A 17,442-nucleotide genomic window follows, 5' to 3' on the forward strand; every position below is an offset into this window, starting at 1 on the left:
TAAAATAAGAAACAATAATTTAGGCGGGAGATTTTAATTTTCAAAACTTTGAAACACTTTAATTTAAAATAAAATATTCCTTTTTTATTCGTGGCCCCCTTTTTCTTTTCTATATTCGTTCTGTGTCCTTCACCACTCCCACACAACAATTCATACGCTCTCCAACGGTAAATTAGGGTTTTTTTCGTACATACTTAAGATTACTAATATTTTCATCCTAATTTCTAAAATTCTTCTACTTGTGTATTCAATCACACAGGAAACTGCCGATTATAATTCGATTTCATCAAATCCGATAAATCAAGGCGAGAATGGGCCAGATCCAGTACTCCGAGAAATACTTTGATGATACCTTCGAGTACAGGTAATTAATCACTGTTTAATTCGTTTTTATATGTTTTGGATTAGGTCTTTGATTTTTATGAGGTTAATTTAATTTTGGTTTGAAATATTAATTTTCCAGGCATGTTGTGCTTCCGCCAGAAGTTTCGAAGCTGCTCCCTAAGAATCGTCTTCTTTCTGAAGTATGTTATTCTGTTTATCGGTAGTGTTTTTTGTATCTATTTATTTTGATGCATAAAATAATTAAATTTTAAAATGAATATCTGATGGAGCTTTTACAAATTAATCGATGTAACTATGTATATATGCTCGTTGTTGTTGGAACAACATCAGTATCACCTTATGCTACCTTAAATATGTTATTATTAGAGTTTATTTTTCATATACTCAAAACTATATTATGTTACAAGTATTTATGCTTTCTAGTATTATGATTTTTGAAGAACCTTTGTGTGAAATAAAGGGGTACTATTGTAATTTACAATAGTTTTCTACGATGCACAAAAATCTATTTGCCTCACTGTGTTTGATGTCACCCAAAGCATTGTTGTAAATGAGATCAAGACATATCAGATGAAAGTGGATGGCCTTACTACAATTGATTTGTATATGTTCAATATAATTAATACATACTAGTATACGAGTCTACGATGCAAGCAAGTGCCAGAATTTTCTTAGATTCATATGCACTTCCGAAGACCCCAACCAAGTAGTTGTAGGTGTTGCTGAGATTGGTGGTAAAAAATGATAATCCTTCATTTGAATTAGATCTGTGTTTGTGTTAAAAAGTTCAAGATGACCTGTTCATTCAAAATTCTCTAGTAGATGAATTCTGCTTGGTTAAATTCTATAAGTTAATCTATCTTATCAGGAACATAAACTTGTATGAATTATTAGGTGAGTTTAAGCCACATACATAATTACTTTGTGCTGGCCTAAAGTACTTTTTATTGTTTATCTGTATATTTACTTCACCCTTATTGTTATAAGCATTGGTTTATCCTGACTACTGTTCCTATGGACACGAAAATTATCTTGCTACATTAAGATTTTGCATTTTCCACGCCTTATTTGTTCATCTGGGAAGGCCTTTTCTGTTTTCTGATTGCTTAGTAGTTATATCAGTTATCAGTTATAACTGTTCTAGTTTTAATTTTACTATTTTGATACCAAATTTATGTTTTCTTTGATGTAGAGTGAATGGCGTGCAATAGGCGTGCAGCAGAGCCGAGGATGGGTGCACTATGCGATTCACCGACCCGAGCCTCATATCATGCTCTTCAGGAGACCACTCAATTTCCAGCAGAACCAAGAAAACCAAGCTCAGGCTTAGCCAACCAACCCTGGTTATAAAAAGTTATCAGCGTAACTTGATACCAGATAATATTTTAGTATGAACCAACATCTCATTTTCTCTAGAAATGAGTGTTTTATATGTTTAATAATAATACTTTAAAAGTATCATCTTAACTAATACTATGTGTTTGCTGTAATGAACTTAATGAATGGTGTTTTGTTATATGGTACTCTGGTTTTATCATCATGATATATCTCATTGCTGAGTGCTATAAGAAAAATGATTTCTGCAAAGTATTTTTGTAAAATATGATATGTTAAGAGGGTCATGTTAAAATGATCCTTTACAAAAGAAAATTAATTGAAAACAATTTCTAAGTTTATACTGTGGGACATAGATTCTTGACTCGATTAGTCCAGTCAACCTATTTTAGGATGTGATCAGGAGTAAATTTAGCTCCTACCCTTGTATTTTAATGAAAATATTATTTATGATAGTTGAATACTTGAATGACTTCATGCAGGCCATGAACTGGCAACCATATCAGTAGCTAAAGCGGCCAACTTTGATTAAAATAACCAAAGATACAAATTTATTCTATGCTATTTAAATTGCAAGTTTGCAACTATGTATATTATATTACCTTCTAGTCGGAAGTCGGAACCTTTCAATAATTTACTAAACAATTATCTTAGGGAGTAGCAACTTCCAAGCCACATTACATGCCGTAAAAACGTACACGGTTAACTTAGATAATATTTATACTCAGATGTAAATTGCCTAATCAAGTTATCCCGTGATCACTTTAGACCATTTTTCAGCCGTCCAGAATATAATGCTAGTGAGATTTGAACATAAAATCTCTTATAACTTATAACGATATCAGAACCCAACTACTACGCTATGTGATGCTTTCACATATTCCAAGAAAAAAAATTAATAATAATATCAAAGAATCCACAAGAGACAAAGCAATACTATCAAAGAATCCACAAGAGACAAAGCAATGGAGTTAGACTTCTATATCTCCTCATACATGATGTTAAACAACTGAATTTAATCGAATACATTTTTCTTAAGTTATCATAATTTGTACATTTAACCATTATAAACAATATTTACAAACAAACCAACATATCTAATTTCACAGACTCTTGATTAAACCCGAATCAACAGCCGGACTATGTCCTACAAACAAACTAACATGACCCATAAGCTTATCCTTCCTAGAAAACGTCGTGCCACACGAGCAACGCCATTTCACGTCCCCACAATGTTTCTCATGTGTTCGTAAATCCGAAAGCACTGAAAATTGCTTTTGGTTACACCTTTTACATGCATACATCTTTGGACAATGACTCCTTTTATAGTGATTCTTCATACAAATCATTGACTTCAACGGTTGAAATTTCGCATGCTTTCGGTTCCATCTACACCCTTCTTGCGGACACGAGTACTTTCTTTCCGATTTTGTCGTTGTACAACCACTTAATGCAATGGGATTAGCTAGAGCCGCAGTAGTCTTGTACTCGTCCCCATGGGCCCGCATGTGCATCCTTAAGTTCGCGTCTCGCTTGAACCCTTTACCACATACTTGACAGTAGTGTGTGTACTTCGCTAGTAAATCGGCTGCATCCATTTCTATGATGTCATAATTTATCGGTGACCTTGTGTCCATTTCTTTATCTCTTTCTACCCGTTTTCGTTTCTTTAAACCGATATTATCATTTCGTGTGTTACTAATCACACCACCAAAACTATTCTCACCATTCGACCACTCAAACATCGCGTTTGAATGAGTCAACTGGTCTAACTCGAGCGCGTTGTCATGGTTTTCAACATTGTTAGCATGAGTACCGATATTTTGACAAGTAAACATAGCGTTAGACGCGATCATTATGATTTCTTGTAGCAAATTCGCAACGTTCTCCATGTTAACTGATGTTAAATTAGAAGTGGATTGAGTTTGTGTTTGTACGACAAACATGTTTGCGATTGAGTGAACATGTTGGACTTTTTCTTTAAGAATTGACAAGTTATAAATAATGGATTCATTTGTTGTTGATTGTAAATTAGAGGAAGCAAGAACATCTTCATACGTGTTCGTGAAGTTATAGTTTGGATGATCAGCAGCCATTTGGAAAAAAGTGGTTTTGTGAATGTTTTTGTTGGTGGGGTACTATATAAGGAAGTTTATATACAAGTTAAGTGTCAATTTTATATTTTAAATTTGTTAAATAAAACAGGAAGTCAACTATGAGGTTTAGATAAACCCATCACCACTTGCTACCTTCCTCAGGTAACAACATCAACCATAGTTATATATATGGTCGTCACGTATCATCTAATCTTAATTTGTTTTGAAAGGTGTTATGGATAAATGGAAGTTAAAATATGATGAAGAGTTCGAACAAAATAATTGAAAATAACGAACTATTTGTTTAGTTAAAGCTGTTGGTAGCTAGGCTAATTTTTAGTTTTCTTAAAGATCAATGACTAGTTCTTAGATACTTCTCTAATTATTTCCTATCTAGGCAACACTATGAAAATATATATAATTTTTTTGTTGTAGTTAATGCAGTAGTAGTCTGCCTTTCTTTACGCTTAGCCTGATCAATTATAGAAACTAGAAAAAAATTCGACCACGCGTTGCTGCGATTATATTCAACGGGCGGTCAAATTTGAATATACGTTGTTTGGTACCTAATATATCTAGTAGGTTGGATTGTTTGTTGGACGTGTATGTATATGTATGAAATATAGCCCAAAATATTTAGTGTTTTTTTAACGATGTCTGTTTCGCGTATAGTTAGTCGCGTTGTGTTCGTAAAATTATTTCGAGTTGAACGGTGGTCTCGGAAAAATTTAACTCGTACCGAGCGAGAATATAGGGCCCGTTATTTAGTTTTTTTAACGATGTCCGTTTCGCGTATAGTTAGTCCCGTTGGGTCCGTCTGATTTTTTCGAGTTGAACGGTGATCTCGAAAAAATTTAACTCGGACCGAGCGAGAAGATAGGGCCCGTTAAAAATTCGGGTGGAATTAATTTCTTTTATTTTAATAAAGTTATATATTTACGCTTACCCATGAAAAGGTGGAAACTTGAAGGGCCGTTGTGTAAATTAAGCCGAAGTTGAGGGACCCTTTGTAGTGTGGACGCAAGCTCGAAACGACACTCAAGTTGAACTGAAACTACAATTTCGGTCATGATGTGTAAATTAAGCCGAAGTTGAGGGACCCTTTGTAGTGTGGGCGCAAGCTCGAAACGACACTCAAGTTGAACTGAAACTACAATTTCGGTCATGAGTGTTAGTGTGTAGGTAAATAAATAAATTAACTAGATGTTATTTGAGATGAGGTTCTTGAAATAATAATATTATATCAAAAATATTTTATTAGGTCTCAGTAAGATCATTTGTAGTAGTTTGGGGCGTGAGTTGAGAGCGTGAGTTGCTTTTTGATGATTAGGATGTGTGAGTTGTTTGTGTGGAGTACTGGTGGTGTGAGTTTTTGTTGTGAGTTAGCAGTATTGTGATGATGTGTTAAAATATAATTGAGTTAAATATTGAAAGGGGATAAAAATAACAATTTTAAAATAATAAAAAAAGAAAAGAAAAAAACACTCACACCGTTGCCCAAACCGTTGCCAGACCACGCCCACCCTTCCCTCTCTCCTCACCCACGTACCGATACCCCAAGTTTGGGCGCGTGGCCGGCTGCCACTTCAGCTCCGACCCATGGAGCTAGCACCGCTACAAGGGGTCTAATAGATCAAAAAGAAATGATCGATAGTAACACAATATTCAACATCACGTTTAAGAACAATAGGAATGCAAAATTTATATATAGTTGAACAAACAAAGATTCATTGAATACATAGAATTGTATTTACTTTTGAATGTAAAATTACAATTAATAATAATTCAAGTAACAATAACCTATTTTTTTTTAACAGCGATTGGGATCACCCGAGGGGGACTAAACCACCTGTTGCGATCATCTCCCGTTTCGACTATGCCGATGCATCGATAATAACCCCGCCCCCATCGCTGTCCGGGAGAAAACCTTGAAACCGATCCAAGGGCACGGTCAAGTAAAACCCCCATCCCCTTTACCACCCAAATGATTGTGACGACCCGGAAATTTCCGACCAAATTTAAACTTGATCTTTATATGTTACCGACACGATAAGCATAGTCTGTAATGTTGAAGTCTCAAAAATTTTAAACTGTTTCATATATTCAATTGACCTTCGACCAGTCTCGACGATTCACGAACCATTATTTAATAAATGTGTATACATATAAAAATAAAAATAAATATATGTATAAAGTATATTAAATATAATTATTTAATAATTATAATACTCGTTTGATGTTCCGATTGATATTAAGCAAACTAAATTCAAAGTTATATGATTTTAAAATAAACGCTGATCCGAAAATGACTTCTATAAATTATAGGCTTATTAAAAATGTATTTAGGAGTTGTTTATTAAATTTTAGAACTTTTTATATTTTACCCAGAATTGAGAGGGACAGTTGATGTAATTTTTATGTAATAAATTAATGATCAAATTTTATACCATAATGACTTAAATAAATAAAGGAATTTAATATAAAATTTTGGGATTTTTCTGTGAACTTTTGTCCGTCACTGAGTAACAACGGAGTACGAATTAATAGTCCGTGAAAACTGTCGGCACAATCATACAAATCATCCGGCTGCTTAATTGATTGATTACTAATTGGTTACTGTGTATATTAAAATATCTATTACTGTTTTTGATTGATCACATGTTCACCTTCTCTTACTATCCTTATTTATATTCTTACATATTACATACTCATATGCATACACATTCACCTTCATCTTCTACGAGAACCGGAGCAACCATCATCACCTCTACCCACCATCCTATGAACACCATCGGTACAACTATCAAACCACCAAACGGTTACGTTAATGTTTTCTACTCAAACTACACTACTCGCTTGTTGTTCTTGTTCTACATCAACCATCAAATCACAACCCAACATCGGTTACCATTTGCTACAATCAAACCATCACTTGAAGTTTTCAATACATGTTTACTATTCCGTTTATGTCTTTGTCAAGCATCAAACAAAATCATCAACCACCCACTTCAAACCACCATGAATCCACCTTCACGACACCACTGCAACTTCTATTTTTCTTGGTCTTGTATTTTTTTTCGAACACCATAAACTCGCTGTCACCTGCCATATTGTTTTCTGTTTCTTTTTCGTGAAGCCATCGAATTCCATCGAACCGCCACCCATTTGATCACAACCATTTTATCAACCGTAATCACCATCAACCACCACTACTACACTAAACAACCACCGTTGCAAAGTTGCATTTTCTTTTTGCCTCTATAAAACGATCACCTCGCCACCTTGGAACCCATGCTATCGCCACCCCATCACCAAATACATACAGATTAAATATGAAGACACACCACCATCATCAACTTCTGATATTTTCTGTTTTAGTCGAACCCCCACAACCACCAATTATTTCTAAACTGATTGAACATGCTTGTATTTTCTGTTTCTTTTCCAAACCCACAACCACCTAAACTTTCATTTCTGTTTCTGTTTTAGACATAACCGAACACCATCACCAACTTGACTTGAATTGCTCGAGAAAAGGGACTGCCACTGTTTCGAATACTTTATGAATTAATTATTTAATACTTGTTATCACTTGGGGTCTCACGCAAGTGGACACACAAAGAAGACAGTTTTTTTTATCCACTTTATTGTTGATAATTGTGGTGTGGGACAACATGTCTTCCTTTATTATTAAATATCTTACACCCATTCTTCCCTCAAACCAATTATGAAACCTGACTGCTTTCTAGCGAACTAGGTGCTAATTGGGCTGCTTTCTAGGCTTGCAAACAGTAGCTACATGTCACGTTAACGGGATGGATATTTCCTTGTGCGTTTTGGCCTGATTATAAATGGACTATCTATTATTGGGCCGGTATCACAAAACCACCAGACCCAAACCAATCACCTCTGTGACGACCCAAAAGTTTCCGACCAAATTTAAACTTTATCCTTATATGATTTCGACAAGATAAGCAATGTATGTAATGTTGAGTCTCGAAAATTTTGGAACTATGTTTATATATTCAACTACCATGTAGTGACCCGGAAATTTCCGACCAAATTTAAACTTAATCTTTATATGATCTCGACACGATAAGCAAAGTCTGTAATGTTGAAGTCTTAAAAATTTTAAACTGTTTCATATATTCAATTGACTTTCGACTATTCCCGACGATTCACGAACAATTAATTGTAAATAGATATGTGTGTGTATATATATACATAGTAATTGAAATTTATAATTTGTAATATATATATATATATATATATATATATATATATATATATATATATATATATATATATATATGTAATAAATATTAAAAATTCAATATATTATATAATTGGTAAATAATAATAAATTGTAATATATTAAATCAAGTTACAAGTTCGAATATGATTATTATTACTTTCAATATTATTATCAATAGTAATATTAATATTAATATCAGTATTATTAATATTATTAATTTCAATACATAATATACAGATATGGAAATTGATACCTTTTATTTGATAATAATATTATTAATACTAATTGTTATTCTTGTTAATATTATAATTATTATTAGTTGTGACTTACTATTATTGTTATTACTCTTATTATTATAATTATTACTATTAATTATTATTATTATTAGTATTTTGATTATTATTATTAATGTAATTATAATTATTAATTAATAAAATCAATTATATAAAAACATAAATATAGATTTGGAATGTAAATCTATTTCAGTAGCAAACGATTGTGTTCAGATGAAAACAAATTGATAAGATATCACAGATTTAGATTGTACGAATTCTGTTAGAAGTCTCAATCTACTTTATCTATTTTTTCTCCCATTCTGTTCCTGATTGAGGAATCTGTCGATCACTATCTACTACAAAACAACTGAAATTGATTTCTATTGTGATATAAAATATACACTAGCACGTTATGTATACCTACTACTGCTTCTCGTCGTAATTCAACACCATAACCATCACCTAATTCTTTCCTTCTCTCTTTCTATATTTGTCTATCTCTTTCTTAAAAATCCTGGTTACCGTTTCGAATCACAACCACAGATCATTGCAACATACTATTATCTGTGTAAACTTTTCGAATTTAAACCAAAACCACAATCCACCACCTACAATCACCACCTTAAAGCTTGATTAAACAAGATCATCACTTTTTAAATCCTTCTTGGTCACCCCTTACATGACACCCTTGTACCATCACCTCTAAACTTCCACCACTAATTTCCGTTAGTTATTTGTTGTGTGCTTGCTGTTTGAACATATCACCAAGTCCATCACTTATCTCTTTTCTATCCATGATTAAGAAAACCACCAATGTTGAAAAACCATCACCTTGATCACCATTAAAACACCAACTGCACTTTTGTCCTAGTTCTTTTCTATCAAACCATTAGATCACCGGAACTACACCATGAAAACAAGCTGTTGCACCAGCTTGAATACGTTCTGTTTCTGTCACCCTAAAAACAACCATCGTGAACCTATTTATTATTTTCTTTCCGTCACCTTCAAAACCAAACGTTGAAGCCTTCAACACCATCACACCACTCTCTTTCTCTTCTCCTTGAATATGAAACCAAACTAAACACCCGGGAACTAACTGCTACTATCATTATATGTGTTTCTGCTTTGATTTCGTGAAAAAAACAACATCACTACAACCTCACTGTATTCTTTTTCCTACAATCAAACATCAACCCACCAATGAGCCACCTCTATTACCCGTAACCAGTTACCACCTCTTCAATTTTTTTTTCTCCTTCTTCGTAAACTTGCGAAATCACATACAAGACCATTTATTATTTTACTCTTGATTGCTTCGATTATTCTAAACAAATATAAAGAATGAGGAGGATACTTTATTATTTGTTTGTCCTTTTACCTAGTGGCCAACATGAAATATCACTTTAAGATAGTGGGGAACCATTGAATATTTTTCTTCCTAAAACTCATGTCGTGGCAAATTCCAAAACACAACACAACAACTAAGTTAATTGGGCTGCAAATGATTCGTTCCCTTTTAAAATTTTTTAGCACAGAATGGTGTTGAGTGGATGAGGCTAAGGATTAGTTTTGCATAAGTGGGGTTGGAACATGATTAAACAACACATGATGGGAGTGCATGATAGTTACAACATGATATTTTTTTTTTATATATCGACTATAGGAGGTTAACCAAACAGGCTACGAGGTTCCTGGTTGGGCTGCCGAGTTTTTTGTTGAGATTGGGCCGAAGAGTGAAGTTGGGCAGAAATATAAAGAACTAAGTTAATAGTCAATACTTGATTTAGGCTGCCATAATTGGGCCTCATTTCCTGTTTTGCTGGAGAGCCGAAAATGGAGGGTGAATATGATTATAAGAGTGATAATTATGATAATGTATGATTATAGATAGATGATAAGGTAATGAATTGATATGGTTATGAAAGATAGATGAATTAATGAAGAAATAGTGTTGAGGATGGTTAGTTGATAATGATGATGTTTAGGATAAATGAAAACAGTAGATATAATCGATACATAGATATAGAACGGATATCAAATCAGAAAAGCAGAAGTAACGGAATGGTTTGGAATGTTGTTGAGTTAATGAATGGTCGGGAGTTCGAATCTTTGCTGTTGCTAGTATTTTTCTTTTTCAAATATTTAGTCGGGCTAAGTGTTGGGCCATGAATATGTTGTTGGGCTTGGGAACTAAGGTGGCCTGAGGTAAATTTCGGCCCAATATTAACTAATAGGTATAAGTTACATAAATTAATCGGGGCATTTAAATTAGAGAAAAATGGTACGGATCGTTTGGCAAAGGCGTGTTAGCGGGTTAACGGGAGGTCGAGGGTTCGAGTCCTGTCTGGGGCATTCTTTTTAGGAAAAAGCTTTTTAAGGTAGTTTTATTAGTTTTGTTATTTTTATTATTTTTATTATTATTATTATTATTATTATTATTATTATTATTATTATTATTATTATTATTATTATTATTATGAACATAAGTATTATTATTTTTACAAATTATTATCATTATTATTATTATCATTATTTTATTACTAATATTATCATTATTATTATTACAACAAATAAATATTATATATATATAATTCTACTTATAATAACATTACATATTATAAACATATATATATATATATATATATATATATATATATATATATATATATATATATATATATATATATATATATATATATATATATATATATATATATATATATATATATATATATATATATTTATAAATATTCATATATAACAAATGATGTATTTTTAATATAATGTTAAACATATATAAATATTAATATAATTATATAAACATTAGTCATATTTAAAGATACATACAAATTAATATATATATATATATATATATATATATATATATATATATATATATATATATATATATATATATATAAAATATAATTTAAGATATAATAAATTTGTTCGATTACAAATATATGTGTTAATATATATAAATGATATAGGTTCGTGAATCCGAGGTCAACCCTACACTTGTTCAATGTCGTTCTATGTATTTTTACTACAAAATACAGTATGGTGAGTTCATTTGCTCCCTTTTTACTCTTTACGTTTTTGGGCTGAGAATGCATGCAAATGCTTTATTAACTGTTTTACAATATTTATATGCGTGAGTTCATTTGATTCCCTTTTACTCTTTACATTTTTGGGACTGAGAATACATGCGCTACTTTTACAACTGCTTTATTAAATGCTTTTGAAATATATTTTTTGAACTGCGAATATGCTTTTATAAATGTTTGACGAGATAGATACAAGCAAAACATTCCTAGAATGAATTATTATGCAGACAGAAGTTCTACGGATTATTATTGAATTATATGAACATGATAATTGCCACCATTGAATTATGTGGACATGATAATTGCCACCATTGAATTATGTGGACATGATAATTGCCACCATTGAATTATGTGGACATGATAATTGCCACCAATTGAAGTGAATGTTATGTATCGAGAGAATGATTTTATATACAGGTTATGTGTATGTTATTTTTGTGCACGAGATATGTGTACAGTTACTAAGATTTATGAAAATGATTTCGTACACGAGAAAGGTGTACTGTATTTGAAAGATATCGCATGTACATTACAGGTGGGTATAGGATTCGGGCCCATTTGTACCATGCAGGATTTAAATCTTGTGGTCTATCAAAATGATGAATTTTATTGTTTATGATAAACCTATGAACTCACCAACCTTTTAGTTGACACTTGAAAGCATGTTTATTCTCAGGTATGAAAGAAATCTTCCGCTGTGCATTTGCTCATATTACATGGAGTCGTTCATGGCATATAGAAGTTCGTTCATCGCAATGGTACTAGATGTTATTGTATTCGTTCAGAAAAATTTGGACGGGGTATGACATACCAATCGACTGCACCCGGCGATTCACGAAGCATTAATTGTAAATAAATATGTATATTGGGATATATATATATATATATATATATATATATATATATATATATATATATATATATATAAGATATAGATATTATATAATACATAATTAATAATATGTAATATTAATGTATCAGATATAATTACAAGTTAAGGATACAGTATCATAATATTATTATTATTACTTTCATTATTATTAATATTAATATCAATTAATAATAGTAATATTAAATATTAGAATTTTAATAAATTTAAAGTTATGATTATCACAAATTTCACAATAAAAACTTAAAATAATAAATGTTACTATTAGAATGATTAAAGTTATTATTTAGTTGTAAGTTAAATATTATTAGTTATTATGATTAATACTACTACTACTATTATTATTATTATTACTTTTATAATTATAATTACCATTATTATTAAAATCATTATTAATATTATCATAAGGAAAATACAAATCATTATAAATATCATGAATAATACATTGTGGATATTTATTAACATAAGTTGTCAAAAATTATTATTATTATTAGTTATATAATAATAATAATATTATTATTATTATTATTATTATTATTATTATTATTATTATTATTATTATTAATATTATATTTATTAATCTATTTATTTATTTATATTTACGGGTATAGAAAATAGATAGATAAAGTTGAAATCAGTTCACGTTACTTTCAAATCTGTTGATATTTTGTTCCTTATCTGATTTTGTCAACAATCAATAACAGTTAATTGTACAATTTCTGTTAGCCATTCCTTTCTCCCTTTTAATTTTCTGTACAATTTGTCTGATTTGAATATTGCTATCGAACAACTAATTAGCTATAAAACAAGCTGGATATATTTTCAATCCTCAATAAAATCTGATACATATGCATACACACAGATATGAAATCACCACTCTTATCACTACAATCTTCTCCACAACATAACCACCAACAAGTATCTCAACAACCACATACAACCGTGAGCTTGCCACCCTACCACCTGAAATCGTCGCCACCACCATCATGGGTCATCATCAATAAGAATCACCACCATCGTCGACCTTCTACACATCCGGTATTGATTTCTTATTTCTTCTGTTCCTATTTTCCTTTTCATGGAACAAACCACTTTGTGTTAACCTTCGATTCATTATGTGTTTCGGTTGTTAAACCAAAACCATCACCACCTCTTCAAATCGGGAACCACCTTGGACACACCTCCTCCTTCTTTCTCTATCTTTTCTTTTTCGCTCTCACTTGCTACTGCAGGTAAAAGGACCCGTCCTAATCCATCCGGACGAAGTCCATATCGGTTATAAATGATTCACAATAGTTGATTACATCGCGAGGTACTTGACCTCTATATGATACATTTTACAAACATTGCATTCGTTTTTGAAAAGACAATCTTTCATTACATCGAAAGTTGACAGACACGCATACCATTTCATAATACATCTAACTATAATTGGCTTAATAATAATCTTGATGAACTCAATGACTAGAATGCAACGTCTTTTAAAATATGCCATGAATGACTCCAAGTAATGTTTCTAATATGAGCTAATGCACAGCGGAAGATTTCTTTCATACCTGAGAATAAACATGCTTTCAAGTATCAACCAAAAGGTTGGTGAGTTCATTAGTTTAACATAAATAATCATTTTCATAATTTTTAATAGACCACAAGATTTCATATTTTCATTTCTCATAAACCTACGTCCCATGCATAGAGACAAAATATCATTCATATGGATTGAACACCTGGTAACCGACATTCACAATATGCATATTAGAATATCCCCATCATTCCGGGATCCTCCTTAGGACATGATATAAATTTCGAAGTACTAAAGCATCCGGTACTTTGGATGGGGCTTGTTGGGCCCGATAGATCTATCTTTAGAGTTCACGTCAATTAGGGTGTCTGTTCCCTAATTCTTAGATTACCAGACTTAATAAAAAGGGGCATATTCGATTTCGATAATTCAACCATATAATGTAGTTTCGATTACTTGTGTCTATTTCGTAAAACATTTATAAAAATTGCGCATGTATTCTCAGCCCAAAAATATAAAGAGTAAAAAGGCAAATGAAACTCACCTAATGTATTTTGTAGTAAAAATACATATAACGGCATTGAACAAAAGTAAGGTTGGCCTCGGATTCACGAACCTATATCATTTGTATATATATATATATATATATATATATATATATATATATATATATATATATATATATATATATATATATATATATTAACTTATATACTGGTAATCAAACAATTTATATATTATATCTTAAATTAAATATCTCATTTATTTAAATTTGTGAATATATATATATATATTAATATTTATATAGTTTTATATATATATATATATATATATATATATATATATATATATATATATATATATGTGATTAGTATTATATTGAAAACTAAAAATTTGTTATATGTAAATTATTTATATAATTAATGTTAATATGTTTAATATAATGTTTATGTAATATTAATATACATATATAATATTCATTTGTTATATAAAAATAATACTATTATTAATAATAATAATGATTCTGGTTCTTATAAACATGATAATAATAATAATAATAATAATAATAATAAGAATAATAATTGTTAAAAATAATAATTTTAATGTTACATAATAATAATGTTAATAAAAATAAACATACTTATAATACTAATAATAATGATAATACTTAGTAAAAATAAATGAAAATGTTATAAGTTAATAATAATATTGAAAAATTTTATATTATTTCTTAATGATAATACTAATAATGTTTAATGATAATGCTAATAATAACCATAATACTAATAATACAAATTATTTTAATGATAACAATAATCATCATAATATTAATAATACTAATTAACATAATAATAATAATAGTAATAATAATAATAATAATAATAATAATAATAATAATAATAATAATAATAATAATAATAATAATAATAATAATAATAATACTCCGTACCTAATAAAAGAGTGGGGTTGCCTTGGCCGGCGGCTCAAACAGATTTAGAGCAACAAAAGCATAAACGCAGGAGAGAAAGAAGGAAAAAAAAATACTCGCGATCTTCATGGGGTCTTCGATTCATCTTCGTTTATCATCATCACAAATTAATCGAATGGAAATCATCACGGAACAGCAGATCAATCGATTTTCATCCACCCTGTTCATCTTCTTCATCGTCTTCTTCCTCATCAATAATCATGATCCATCATCCATCTATCACGCAATCGATTTATTAATTGGTGATATAGGTAATTGGCTATTTATTAATCCTTTTTATTTCTTCATCCTCCTGCAAACTTTCTGTATTTTATATGGATCGACACAATTAATAATAGTAGAAGGGTTTCAATTCGATATATCCGGGTTTGTGTCAAAATCCCTAATTCAATTTTTATGAATTGCTGTTTGACTATCAGGTTTGGAGGGTTTGAATGTGTTCTGTTATATCGACTAGATAACTTCAACAATTTGATGATGGATAGTTGTAGTGGTGATTCTGACAGGAGGAAAACAGAAAAGTATACAGCATAACGGTCAGCAGTTTTTCAGGTAGTTTTTGGTTGATTTAATAAATTAGGTATTAATGAACATAGTTATGCTCAATAATAGATAAGGTTGTGACTGTGTGATTGTAAAAAAAATATGAATTTAGGTTGTTTTGACAGGAACATAGGATAAACAAGATAGCAACTTACATTGGTTGTGTTGTTTTGATTTGAGTCGATCAAGCTGTGGTGCAGGTAGCAGATGGAAGTGTGAGAGGGTGTTCCTTGGCGGTGATTTGAGAGATGAGGTGATGATGGTGTATAGCTGTAACCAGAGGTCGTATATCAGCAGCAGTAGTTTCTTCAATTCACAAGTAAGTAGCATTAACCTTCCTAGTTTGTATGGTTGTTTAGGTTGCATAAGTATATAGCAAAAGTATAGCATAACAGCAGCTCGATGACAGGGTTTCTTTATGGATGTGATGATGGTTAAAGGTGGTCTTTTTGGACAGAAGGACAATGATAACAGTAGTAATTATTCGTAATTGTTGTTATTAATTGGTTTCGTGGTTCTGTTGAAGTTGGGTTTTTCAGTTGAATTTATCAAATGGTTTTTGGTTTTGATCATGAGTTGAAACAAAAAAAATTAGTAGTGTGGCAGCAGCATTTTAATAATGGCTGCAATTTGTTGCAGGTGGTGATTTAGGTTGGTGAAGTGTTGATGTTTTTGATGAAGATGATGATCAAAAGTGGTGGTGTTTGTGTGTCGAGTAGCTGCAGAAAGAGTAAGAACAAAAAGACGAGTTGGGTAGTAGCCAAGAAGAAAACAGAGTTAATGGTGTTGTGCTCTATATGCACATGTAATTTTATTATATATATATAAATGTATTTATATTATATTTACCCATATGCATAAACATCCATAAAAGTTGATGATTGATAATCAATAATAGTAAGTGGTTTGGATTTGATTCTAATGACATGTTGTGGAGACCAAAAACAAAATAATGAAAAGGTTTGATAGGTATGTATAACAAATCTGTACAATTTATCATAGTTTAAAGAGTTTATATAATTGATATTAATAATTAATAATTTTATTAATAATAATAATTATTATATAAATAATAAGATAAATAATAATGATACAGTAATCCATAGGATGATAATAACTATAATATAAATGACAATAATACTATTTTGTATTATTTTCTATTAATAGTAACTATAAAAATAATAATGATATTAATAATACAAATACTACTATTAAGGATAATAATAATTGAGGATAATATTTATAATATTAATATAACAACTTATGCTTTTTAAATCTCATATTTATATATTATAACATAAATTAATAATACAATTATCAATATTAATAATGAAAGTATTATAATAACTATATGCTAACTTGTAATTAAATTTAACATAATATTACATAATATTAATTATGTAATGTTTATGATAACATATTTAATATCTGTATATTATATATATATATATATATATATATATATATATATATATATATATATATATATATATATATATATTAGAACATACATGTAATATTATTCGTATACAAAATTTATATATATATATATATATATATACATACATACATACATATATATA

At 30.2% G+C, this 17,442-nt stretch overlaps 2 protein-coding genes across 2 annotated transcripts; one reads left to right on the top strand and one right to left on the bottom strand.

Moving 5' to 3' along the window:
- The first annotated feature begins 228 nt into the window (after positions 1-228).
- On the top strand, positions 229-1,847 carry LOC139867096 (cyclin-dependent kinases regulatory subunit 1). Its single transcript, XM_071855426.1, has 3 exons — positions 229-364; positions 464-524; positions 1,538-1,847. The coding sequence occupies exons 1-3, from the start codon at positions 312-314 to the stop codon at positions 1,673-1,675; spliced, it is 252 nt and encodes an 83-aa protein (XP_071711527.1). The 5' UTR covers positions 229-311; the 3' UTR covers positions 1,676-1,847.
- A 936-nt stretch (positions 1,848-2,783) lies between these two features.
- LOC139891859 (protein SENSITIVE TO PROTON RHIZOTOXICITY 2-like) lies at positions 2,784-3,776 on the bottom strand. Its single transcript, XM_071874878.1, has one exon. The coding sequence runs from the start codon at positions 3,774-3,776 to the stop codon at positions 2,784-2,786; it is 993 nt and encodes a 330-aa protein (XP_071730979.1).
- Between the last annotated feature and the right edge of the window lie 13,666 nt (positions 3,777-17,442).

The sequence above is a fragment of the Rutidosis leptorrhynchoides genome, chromosome 1 (genome assembly GCF_046630445.1).
Source record: "Rutidosis leptorrhynchoides isolate AG116_Rl617_1_P2 chromosome 1, CSIRO_AGI_Rlap_v1, whole genome shotgun sequence".
In the NCBI taxonomy this organism is placed as follows: domain Eukaryota; kingdom Viridiplantae; phylum Streptophyta; class Magnoliopsida; order Asterales; family Asteraceae; genus Rutidosis; species Rutidosis leptorrhynchoides.

Bases quoted from the DNA above. Each gene is read 5' to 3' on its own strand.
- LOC139867096 (XM_071855426.1), top strand. From the start codon at position 312: ATGGGCCAGATCCAGTACTCCGAGAAATACTTTGATGATACCTTCGAG. The intron at 365-463 runs GTAATTAATCAC...TTAATTTTCCAG, and splicing joins GATGATACCTTCGAGTACAG to GCATGTTGTGCTTCCGCCAG. The intron at 525-1,537 runs GTATGTTATTCT...TCTTTGATGTAG, and splicing joins AGAATCGTCTTCTTTCTGAA to AGTGAATGGCGTGCAATAGG.
- LOC139891859 (XM_071874878.1), bottom strand. From the start codon at position 3,776: ATGGCTGCTGATCATCCAAACTATAACTTCACGAACACGTATGAAGAT.